The sequence below is a fragment of the Episyrphus balteatus genome, chromosome 4 (assembly GCF_945859705.1).
Source record: "Episyrphus balteatus chromosome 4, idEpiBalt1.1, whole genome shotgun sequence".
In the NCBI taxonomy this organism is placed as follows: domain Eukaryota; kingdom Metazoa; phylum Arthropoda; class Insecta; order Diptera; family Syrphidae; genus Episyrphus; species Episyrphus balteatus.
The window spans coordinates 77,836,739-77,848,209 of NC_079137.1; the positions used below are offsets into that span (position 1 = coordinate 77,836,739).

General features: G+C 32.6%; 1 protein-coding gene across 2 annotated transcripts; it reads right to left on the minus strand.

Annotated features, from left to right (window-relative positions):
• Nucleotides 1-397: 397 nt before the first annotated feature.
• Nucleotides 398-10,693, minus strand: LOC129918694 (CDAN1-interacting nuclease 1). 2 transcript variants are annotated; one of them, XM_055999391.1, is made up of 8 exons: nt 10,339-10,693; nt 9,989-10,265; nt 8,007-8,218; nt 7,792-7,940; nt 7,618-7,717; nt 1,215-1,408; nt 823-1,143; nt 398-654 (listed from the first exon to the last, which is right to left on the minus strand). In XM_055999391.1, the coding sequence occupies exons 1-4, from the start codon at nt 10,566-10,568 to the stop codon at nt 7,808-7,810; spliced, it is 852 nt and encodes a 283-aa protein (XP_055855366.1). In that variant the 5' UTR covers nt 10,569-10,693; the 3' UTR covers nt 398-654; nt 823-1,143; nt 1,215-1,408; nt 7,618-7,717; nt 7,792-7,807. The 2 variants fall into 2 exon arrangements, with proteins under 2 accessions (XP_055855366.1, XP_055855365.1); XM_055999390.1 differs by having other exon boundaries at nt 7,618-7,940.
• Between the last annotated feature and the right edge of the window lie 778 nt (nt 10,694-11,471).

The window sequence follows — 11,471 nt, forward strand, 5'->3', positions numbered from 1 at the left end:
TATGACCTTTATTTGAGTCGATAGCAAAATTATAAACGAAAAAGATCCAACGATAAAACAAAAATATCGTTCGTAATAGAAATTCACAATACAATAGGGGTATTCACGATCCGGTGCAGCAAAAAGGTGTAAAATTGCCAAATTTTATTTTTCTACTACTACAACTACAAAAGACAAATTTTGCACCGTTGTATTTTATTTTTGCAATAGGGTTAGGGTATTGCAAAAGTGTAAAAAAAATTATAGTTTGTATATTTGGTTATTTTAGTTGAAGAAAATGTTACACTTTTGAAAACACTATTTTTAGTTAAAATTATCAAATAAACTACCCGAGCGACGACTCTTTCGGTCATCGTCGTAAGTTTGAAATTTTAACAATATTCAAAAACAAGACAAATAAAAATATTTGTATATATTTGAGATTTTAGTTAAAATAAAAACTGTTAGCATACATACAAATTTTATTCGTGTGTCAAATTTTATTCCGGAGGCTTAAAAATTAACTTCTCCCTCCACAGTTCCATTGAAAACGAAAGTACTTTGTGACCCGGTTTTAATGACCCCAATTGTTTGAGTCATATAAAAGCCATTAAAAACTGAAAAACTAGGAACACTTTTTCTATCAACTCTAAAATTGTTGATATAATAGTTATCCTAAAAGAAAAAAAAAAAGAAAACTTAATCGCATTTTGTTTCTAATCAAATAGGTCCTTTCATCGAACTGATCGAGTTGTTTCAAAAATATTTATCATTTGTTTTACTTTTCTCTCCGAACAGATAGGATGATAGGACCTTTTGGATATTTTAAGTATTTAAACCTACTGCTGGAATTGGACAACCTGTAGGAAGGTTGCTATATTTTTTAATATTTTGCATAAACGGTCTGGCTAGAGTTTGGCTCATGAATCCATCCATAAGTCTACACATTTCGAATTCAGTAGTGAATATTATTTTGTAGCTGGTTTCTTGTTTACTTCTTCCAAAATAGAGCAATTTAATATGAAGGTCTTTAGTAATAGTTTTTAATGAATTAAACTTGGAGTCAAACGATCGACCATCTGATCTCAATCCAGTGGTACAATTGTTTAAAAATTGAGGATTACAAGTAAAATATACATGAAGAAACTTAACTTCCAGTGGTTTCTAGATTAAACAAAAAAAAAAAAAAAAATAAATAAGTACCATTAAATAAAAAAATAATTGATTAAACTTACTGGTTTTTTGCATTTGATTAATCCCATTAAAATGATTAGAATGAGAGAAAGCACTGCCAGTTTCATATGCATTTTTTTACCACATGTTGCTTGGATTTTTTAAATAAAATTCAACACTAATGAGCTGTAGTCTGATGTATTGCACCATATTTTATAAATGATGTTCCTGATTGATATTTCATGCGATGAAATCTCTGAAAAAGTTCATTAACGGTTGGAGTACTTATCAAATTTCCATGCTAGGTAGTTCCACGTGTATTAAATTTATAATATAATCACAGATTGAACTGTTTAAGATAAGAATTATATGCGCTGCTCAATGCATGGTCGCAGCTTAGGCTTTCGTAAATTTTTGGATGACCATTTATTATCATTATTTAGAAGACATGAAAATTGTTTAGATTATTTGGTCAGTGAAAAAAATTTTATATAAACTTTAAGTTCTATACATAAAAAAGTACGCATACGCCACAGCGACCTGTAAATAGTTCAATTCGTCACTGCAATAACCTACCTAGGATATGTTGTCATGTATTGCAAACATTATTGCCGATACAACGTCTTCGTGTTTGTAAGAAATTTGAGCATTTTGAAATTTGAAAATTAGGTTGCTATTTCTCGTTTGACAACACATGTGTAACAATATATGAAACCAAATTGTATCTAGAAATGACTTTCTTCTGATGTTTTCACAATAAACAAATCTGTGAACTTTTTATAAAACTGCCCTTTAAACTTTTATCATGTTATGCACTTTGTTTTGATACAAATAAAATAATAAATAAAGGCCCAATTCTATATTCGAATTGATTCTTGATTCTTATCAGAAAGAATTGTGAAGTTTCAATTTTTATTCCATGATTTATTTTTATTAATATTCCGAATAGAAAAGTTTAACTTTCGATTTTTAAAGCTATTTCTGTAACATAATTTATTGGTATTTAAGGAAACTATTTGCAACAGTTCAGTTTCTTCAATTTTTGCAGTCAGAATAAGTTATTGTTATCTATTGAATATTTTTCACACGTTTCTCTTGAAATTTTGCTCCTGTCTCTTGTTCGTTTTTATTAGCAGAGACGAATTAAAACACGTAATGTTTTCTCGATAATTAATTAAGAAGTAATAATAAAATATTTATTTGATTAACAAATCAAATATACATAAAACATTTATGAATATAACACAGTACTATTTTAGTACAGTGGATTTAGAACAACGTCTTAGTAGAGTAATTCTAACACTCCTCCTTAAGACGATGGTTCTTATTTCACTCCCATTGCCGTTCTGAATTCTGCATGTTTAATTTTGTTTAAAGGTTTAGTAAGCACATCTGCAACTTGCTCATTGGTGCTTACGTAATCGACTTTTATTTGATCTTGGTTTAGAATATCTTGAATAAAGTGATGGCGTATATCGATATGTTTGGTTCTGGGATAGAACCCTGCATTTGAAGCAATCGCTATCGTGCTTTGGTTGTCACAAAGGATTTGAAGTGGGCGTTCCTTTTGACCAAGTTGAGTGACAAGTCCGTTCCACCAAAGTGCCTCTTGTAAAGTAGCTGAGAGTGCCATATACTCGGCTTCACATGACGATAGTGCCACTGTATGCTGTTTTTTAGAACTCCAAGATATAGCTCCTCCTTGAGCAGTAAATACGAATCCAGTAGTAGACCTACGATCATCAACGTTAGCTGCCCAATCAGCATCGGTGTAACCAATTATGTCATTTCCTTTTCTTTGGAACTCAAGCTTCATTGAAGATGTGCCACGAAGATAACGAAATAAATGCTTCACAGCATTCCAGTGTCGTGGCCCTGGGTTGGAGTTGTATCGGCTAAGCAAATTCACCGTAAAGCAAATGTCGGGTCGTGTACACTGCGCCAGGTACATAAGACAACCAATCGCTTCCTGGTACGGGACATTCTTCATGAATTCAATATCCTCTTCTTTGTTTGAACAGTCTTTAAGAGATAATTTCTCACTTGTATTCATGGGTGTCATCGTTGGTTTTGCTTTTTCCATTCCAAACTTTTGGAGGACCTTCTCAATATATTTTTCTTGATCTATAGCAATTGAAGAATCAGACATTGTAATACGCATTCCAAGAATTTGTTTTGCAGTTCCAAGGTCTTTCATCTTGAATTGCTGATGGAGTTTAGTTTTGATGACTTCAATCCAATTGTTGTTATTTGAAAAGATTAAAAAATCATCAACGTAAACAGCTATGATCAGTATATTTTCTTTTTCTGATTTTACATATATGCACGGATCGTGCTTAGATCTTTCTAATCCAAAAGATTTTAAAGATTTGTCCAGTTCTTGATTCCAGACCCTACTGGACTGCTTTAGTCCATATAAGGCCTTCTTCAAACAACATACCATCGATGGATTTTCTTTACTTTTGTAATATGCAGGCTGTTCCATATAAATCTCTTCTGAAAGATTTCCTTGAAGAAAAGCTGAAACAGCATCCATCTGTTCCACCTTAAGTTTTAATCGGGCTGCAGTTGCGAAAAGATATCGCAAGGAACTGTGACGGACAACAGGTGAGTATGTGTCCTCGTAGTCTACCCCCTTTCGCTGCGAGTATCCTTTTATGACTAACCTGGCCTTGTAGCGATCAACCTCTCCGGTGTGATTACGTTTGATGCGGAAAACCCATTTGCATTTAATTGCTTTTCGATTTTTTGGTAGCTCTTGAAGTGTCCAGGTATTATTTGCATGTAGAGACTGAATTTCTTCTTCCATAGCCAGCTTCCATTCGTTCGCATCAGGTCTAGATAATGCTTGTTCTGGCGTCGCCGGGTCATCTTGAAAGTAGTTCTCGTACGATTCGGGTACTATAACCCCTGAAAAACCTTGTAACGGTTCCATTTCGTCCAGAGAATTTTGTCTCAACATATCTGGATCATCATTGGAAGTTGAACCTTGAGAAGTTAAACAAGAGGAAGAATCATCGTTTTCTATGATAAAATCATTATACTTGCCTGGTAGTTTGCGCTCCCTTTCGCTGCGCCTCAACGACTGCTGTTGTAGCGGTTTAGAGTAAGATTGCTCAGGGAGCGCCGAGGTATTTGATTCGAGTGATGTGTTTGCATCTTGAAAACTATCTTCGTTCATTTCATCTTCTTGTTCATTTCTAACTTCGTCATCGCTGACCTCATCGTTGACTTCATCGCTTTGATTGAATACAATTTCAGTTTGATTATTAACCTCAGGTACATGGATTTCGTCTTGGATGTCATTCTGGTAGTTGAGTTTAACTTTACTAACAATTGACTTCTTAGTTGTTGAGGATGCACAAGATGTTGAAGGTTCAGAGTCTTCATTAATAAGTAATACATCTCGGCTTTTAAAAACACAGTCCTTAACTGCATTGTAAAGACGGTAGCCTTTGGTATTTTCATCATATCCGACCATTATACATTCGTGAGCTTTGGGATCCCATTTCTTTCGGTTAGCTTTCGGAATATGTGCCATTGCCGTGGTTCCAAACACTCTGATATGCGATAGATCGGGTATTTTCTGACTCCATGCTTCCACTGGTGTTTTGCCAGTACCTTTCGATGGCGAACGGTTCAGAAGGTATACTGAGTATGCAACTGCCTCTGCCCAAAATTTTTTTGACATGTTCGAGTCGGAGAGCATACATCTTGCCTTCTCAACTATAGAGCGATTGTTACGTTCGGCCATACCGTTTTGCTCTGGGGTGTGCACATTGGTGGTTTGGTGGTGAATCCCATTTCTTCGAAGTGTGTCTTGAAATTTTCGGTTCAAAAACTCCTTACCATTATCAGAACGTAGTGTTTTGAGCCTTTGACCACTTTGCTTTTCGGCGAATGTCAGAAAATTTTCGAAGCATGTTAACACTTCCCAATCCATTTTTGTTTTTAAAAAATATACAAAAATGTGTCTAGATTTGTCGTCGATAAATGTTATAAAATATCGACTTCCACCAATTGAATTGTGTTCCATCGGCCCACATATATCAGTATGCACTAATTCAAGCAGCTCATTAGCTCTATTGCCACACTTGTTGAATGCCAATCGTTTTTGTTTTCCAATAGCACAAACCTTACAGTCTCTTTCAATTCTGTTAGTAAAATGTATTCCAGTTGCCAGTCCACTGCAGAGTTTATCTAAGCTTTCGTTATTCAGATGGCCCATTCTTCGATGCCATAACTCTTTACTGCATTTTGAACTACACGCAAGTGCAACATTTTTTAACGGTTTCGTGTCCAATTTAAACAAACCATCAACATTTGTACCCGTTGCAATTACTTCTTTTTCCGAGTTCACAATTTTTACACATTTGCTGTTGAACTCTACGGTGTGACCTTGTTTAACTATGCAACCGACAGACAAAAGATTTACTGATAAATCAGGAATCAACTTGACGTCATTGACTTTAACAACTGACGGATTGCATGCTGGTCTTAGTGTTGCAGTTCCGCACCCTTTGACTTGCATTTTGCCTTTGTTTGCAGCAACCACTGTTCCAACATCCTGAGAAATGGAATCAAACATGTTCTCGTTGAAACTCATATGTGATGTGGCCCCTGAGTCAAAGTACCATGCGTCATCACTTCGTGGATTATTATCTATTGTTGATAAAACACAGGTGAACGCATCAAAACTCTTATTTTGATTTGTTTTGCTTTGACTTTTCGACCGGCAATTCTTCGCAATATGACCAAAGTTGTTACATGCTCTGCACTTGGGACCTTTTTTGTGATTTTTAAACGACGTTGGACGTGTATCAGTATGAAAAGCTGAGCTTTCACTGCCTGGTCTTACGTCTTGCAGAAGCTTTGTTTTGATGATATCACCATTTATTTTTGTGCCTGAATTTTCCAAAGCCATTATCATTGGACGATAGTCTTCTGGAAGTCCAGCGAGCAACAAAGAACCAACCCACTCCTCGTTTATTGCAAATCCAATTCCATTCAGAGCTTGAGCTGTTGTCATTATTTCTTTAATATATATGTCCATTGAACCGCAATTTGCAAGTGACGTTGTAATCAGCTTACGCAGAAGAGCTACTCGACGTGTTAATCCACTATCTTCGTATGCACTTGCTAGCTGTTGCCACAACTCCTTAGCTGTTTTTGCACCCTGTATATGGACATAGCACATAGGATCAATCATTAAGGTTAACTTACTTCTTGCTCTTCGATCCTTATCTGGATCTACAGCAGTTTTGGGGTTTCCAGATGCATCGAGTTCATAATCAATTGTTGTTTTCCAAAGATTATCCAAATCTAAAAATGCCAGGGCAGCAATTTTCCATGTTGGATAATTTTCACGACCAAGAAGTCGATCAATCGAAGTACTATTATCGGACTTATACATTTTTTATTTTATTAAATTAAAGACCAAAATCTTATTTATATATTTTAAAAATGTTTTGCGATAGGCCCATAACCTATTAGCAGAGACGAATTAAAACACGTAATGTTTTCTCGATAATTAATTAAGAAGTAATAATAAAATATTTATTTGATTAACAAATCAAATATACATAAAACATTTATGAATATAACACAGTACTATTTTAGTACAGTGGATTTAGAACAACGTCTTAGTAGAGTAATTCTAACAGTTTTACCATTTTTCTTATTATAAAAGAATTTTCAAATGTCGTAAACTTTCTACCTTAAGGTGCTAATTAAGTTCTATGTCTAAATATTCTCTCACTGGTTGCCTTACCGTCCGCCAAATGTCTACTAACTATTTAGTACAGGAAATATAGACTTTTTCGTGGAACAAAGTAGTACTTTTTGGCAATGTTTTAAATGTACTGCACCTTTTGAATGGAATGCAAGTGAAAATTCTTTCATTGATTTGCTTAGGGTTTCGAAAGATTTTGTAACGTTTTATCATTTTTTATAACAACCCCCGTTTTCAAAATCTAATTAACTCAAATATTTTGATTTTTATAAAGTCCAAAAGGATTTCAGAGCCTCTTTAGTCTGAGTGCTAATGCTAAGTAATATGTTCGAAGTCATAGAACTAGATAAACTTAAACTGTTTTCAGTAAAAAAAAATTGCAATGAAGTATATTAGTTGATTTTTGCAAGCTATAATGCCCCAACAAGTCGCTATCCGTTGGATTTTTTTAAGTTAAAAATCATTTCATTTTGCATTCAGTGTGACAACAAAAAATATTGCATCCTATTTGGGTAGAAACCCAGTGCGTGAAAGTCTTAACAATTCCTTAAAGATATCGATAATAAGGATAATATATGAAAATGGTTATTTTTTTGAATATTTCATACCTATTTACAATTTGTCAAAAAATAAATTGGTGTATTGGTTTCAACTTACAAATAAATGTGCTATGCCAATTGTATTACCTTCCGAGATCAATGCAAAAATACAAGTAAAAAACGTTTTCAGCTTACCTGGGTCAATCAGGAACTCTTGTATTTCTGGAAATGATCTGGAAAATTATTTTAAAATATTCTTGAATTCTTGAAAATTTGAAAAAATTCTTGAAATATTCTGTTAAAACAAATAGAGAAATATGTAATTGATTTTCAAAAGCATACTATTTTTTTTTCTTTAATTTAACTAACAACTTATATTCTTATATCACGTATTTAAGAACTCCAAATGTTCAAGACTAGGAAAATCTGCAAGTATTATCAATCCGGCACCGTTTTCTTTTAAATGAACAATTTCTTCATGGTAACCAAACCAATAAATAACTATTCCAGGACCAAATCTAAAATTAAACAAAAAATCTAAAATTAATAAAGGTCTCCTTTGGAATTAGTGTATTTCTCCAAACCTGTTGCTATAACTACTTAGTTGTGAGTACAGGTACCTTCGATGGGTTTTGGCATCGCCAAAAAGCGCTTTGCTTTCTATCCAATTCACAACACAGCCTTTGTATAGGCAAGGAAGCACTAGTTTAAGGTCGGGGGTTTTATCGAACCCCGTTCGTCGGAGGTCATTCTCATCAAAGTATGCCATTTTCGCATCTGTGGCCATTTTCTTTAGCTAAAATGAAGTCATATTATTAATTTAAAAAAAAAATCTTTTTTCCCATTTTTCGCTCTAATATTATTTTAAAAATCTAGCTTTTTACACATGTATGCACATGTATGCACATTTTAAATACCTATTAGTCCTGTATGAGATTTTTTGGAATACTTTGAAAAGTTGTTAAAAATAAAAAAATCCACGAGCTAAAACGTTAAAAAATAGATGTTTTGTCAGAAAATCATATTTCGAAATCTAGCGACTTAGAAAAAAAAAGCGTATGAGGTACCTTACTTCTTTTTATTTACTTATCATTGGTATAAGCCATGTTGTCAAAAAGAAATTTCTCCTACCCATAATACTACTTTGTCGAAGGTCTTTTTCATTTTATGTTTTAAAAAGCCGTTCATAACTTCGTTTTGAAATTCGTTCTTGTATTAAATTTGATTAACGATCAAAAAATGGTGTTATAAAAAATACTTTTTGTTTTCAATTGGTTTGTATGGACACAAGAACACATATAAAAACATTTTTAAGGTCTCAGGTCAAAGATAATTGTTGTATGATGTATTCAGTTTTTAAAATCGAACAGTAAAAATATAAACGCTATTAAATAGTTTGTAAAAAAAAACGATTTTATATGAAAAAATGTTTTTTTCCTTCGCTTATTATTTCACAGCTTCTTTACTAAGTGTTCAATTTTAACAAATATATGCTTTGTACTATCTTTCACATGAAAGCCTACAAATATTTAATATATTTTTTTTTGTATTCCAACGGCGCAATTAAAAACAAAATATATTTCAAAAATCTCTTAAAATTTAAATTTCTTCCTATATTTTCAGCTAGCCGAAGATATTAATTAAAATGAAAATTGTAAACGTAATATTTAATTTTTATAAGCAATACAACCTTTAACCCCTTGTAGCCCCATGTGCAATTTCTAAAACAAACCGAAAAAAATCGCACAAAAGCAATAGAAACTATGTTTCTTTTTCCTTTCGAAGCTTCTAACATAATCTTTAAGTATTTCTTTATCGAAATAGTACGCCATATTTCAAATAAATGGCAGTTAATGTTGAAAGTTAGTGTTTTTTGGAAAATAAGCAAATTTGTGTAAAAACTACGAAATTCAGAAAAAATAGTTTTTCTGGATAAACCAACGGGGTTTTATTTTTGGATTTGAGAAAAGTGCCTGAAAATAAATAATAGATAGTTTTTAGTTGGAAATTTTTTTATTTGTATATAAAAATAAATTATTTAAACTATTTTTTGTACTCCCTAAATATCGAAGTAACTAAGTAAATAATGAATTTATTGAATTTAAAAAAAAATACGTCCTTTATTATAGGTAAAGGCCAGTCGATTGACATTATTAATTTTAAATTTTACGATCTTGGGTTACAAGGGGTTAAGGCCCAATTTATTCAGACTCCATTCAATTTAATTTCGCCATTAAAAAAGGAAAATTTTAAAATTTGTATGCCATTTGACAGATTTCTAATGGGGACGTTAAATATATGCAGTGAATAAATTGGGCTTTTAGGCCCATTACATTTAAAAATTCTTTACCTACTATACACTGTATGAATTTGTTTATTTTGTTCTAAAGAGTTTATACAGTAGTTCGTAAATTCAACCAAAGAGACAGTAGATCTGCCCTTTCAAAACCCATGTTGAGAATTACACACAAGACCGTTTAGAAGATTGATTGATGGAACACACAAAGTATATCAGCAGAATGACTTTCTAAGTAAAGTTGAAACTTTTTGATCAAAGATTGCTTACCTTTACTTCATATTCTTCGCCGAGACACCTTCTTCTAATATCAACAACAGGTCCCTCTTGATTATCACTCAAAGTACATTGTCTAACATTTCCCGCCAATTTTTCATCCTCAATCAAATGCGGTTTCTTCATTAATTCAGCTATGTCACTCTTTTGCAAGTCTTTATACTTTTCCTGCAGAATTACCCGACTCAGAATTACCGGAGACATTCGTTCGGAACTAGCCATATCAACAAGTATGTTGTTATCGAAGCTACGTGATGATTTTTGTTCAAATCTAAAAAAAAAAAAAAAAAAGGTATTTGTGTTTCATTAAAGAAAAAGGATAATGATTATTAGACTTCATTTACATTCTAAGAAATCTTTCAGCATTAGCTTGATAATTACTAAAATTAATTTTTGTCCTTAAACCCATTTCGGTGACGACAATACTTTTGAGAGTTTGTCGATGGATATCGGGGAATCTTTGTTCCAAATCCAATTCACAATCGATGGCGAGTCCTCGATAATTTTGAATATATTCTACAATTGTACTATATTGCTCATTGTTTAGGATTGTTTTCTTTGTTGTATCAGTCATGGTTTGTGCATAATTTTTTATTCTACTTATTGGAATTTCATTTAAAAAATTTAATTTTGGTTTTTTTTGTGTGTTTTTTTGAGGTTTATTTGAGGAATTTTTTGAATTAAATGCGTTTACATGTGAAAGTTTTTTAACAAAAAAAAAATAAAATGTAGCAAAAATCAGCTGTTTTGCTGTCAAAATATTTATTGTAGTAGATTGAAGAGGACAGGGTTTTAGAAGTGTTTCTTGATTTTTGTTTTGTTTTGTTCGTGTTTGTCTATTTAAGGCGGCGGCCATACTATAAGTGTTTTTTATTAATTATTTTTTAGTAAGTTTGCATTTGATCCTAGCCTCTTGGAAATTCGTGTTATTTATGGAATGAATTTTAACAAGATATATATCCATATGGGTGATAAATAAATGAGTGAAAAAGAAAATGCTAAATTAAAACTATATGCGAGTATGAATCGGATCCTAGGAATTGAAAACTTACAAAAAGATAGAATTTCGAAATTCACATTATAGAGATGACAATGAAAGTTTTTGGCGATTCACATTTAAGAGAAATTCGCATTATCGGTAATTCACATTATCGAAGGACTACTGTACTAGGTTTTATTACGCAGCTGAAGCGAAAGAAAACTTTCCATATAAAGCCTAGTACGCAACTGAAGCGAAACGAAAAATTTTGTAGTCTCCAAAGTCAACAGCGAACATATTAACGAAAAAATACCAACGGGTATTTATAGCGAAGTAAAAATAATAATAAAAAAAAAGAAAATACAAAAATTCAAAAAAAAAACGTCAGAATATAAGTTTTAAGGCTTGGCCACACTGGAGGGTATGCGGTAGCGGTACGGGTAGCGGTGAGGGTACTTGTATGAAAAAAATTCCAAACTGACACATCAACGTTCAGGT

Coding starts and splice junctions, on each gene's coding strand:
- LOC129918694 (XM_055999391.1), bottom strand. CDS start 10,568: ATGACTGATACAACAAAGAAAACAATCCTAAACAATGAGCAATATAGT. Junction 10,266..10,338: donor GCTGAAAGATTTCTTAGAAT/GTAAATGAAGTC, acceptor TTTTTTTTTTAG/ATTTGAACAAAAATCATCAC. Junction 8,219..9,988: donor GCGAAGAATATGAAGTAAAG/GTAAGCAATCTT, acceptor ACTTCATTTTAG/CTAAAGAAAATGGCCACAGA.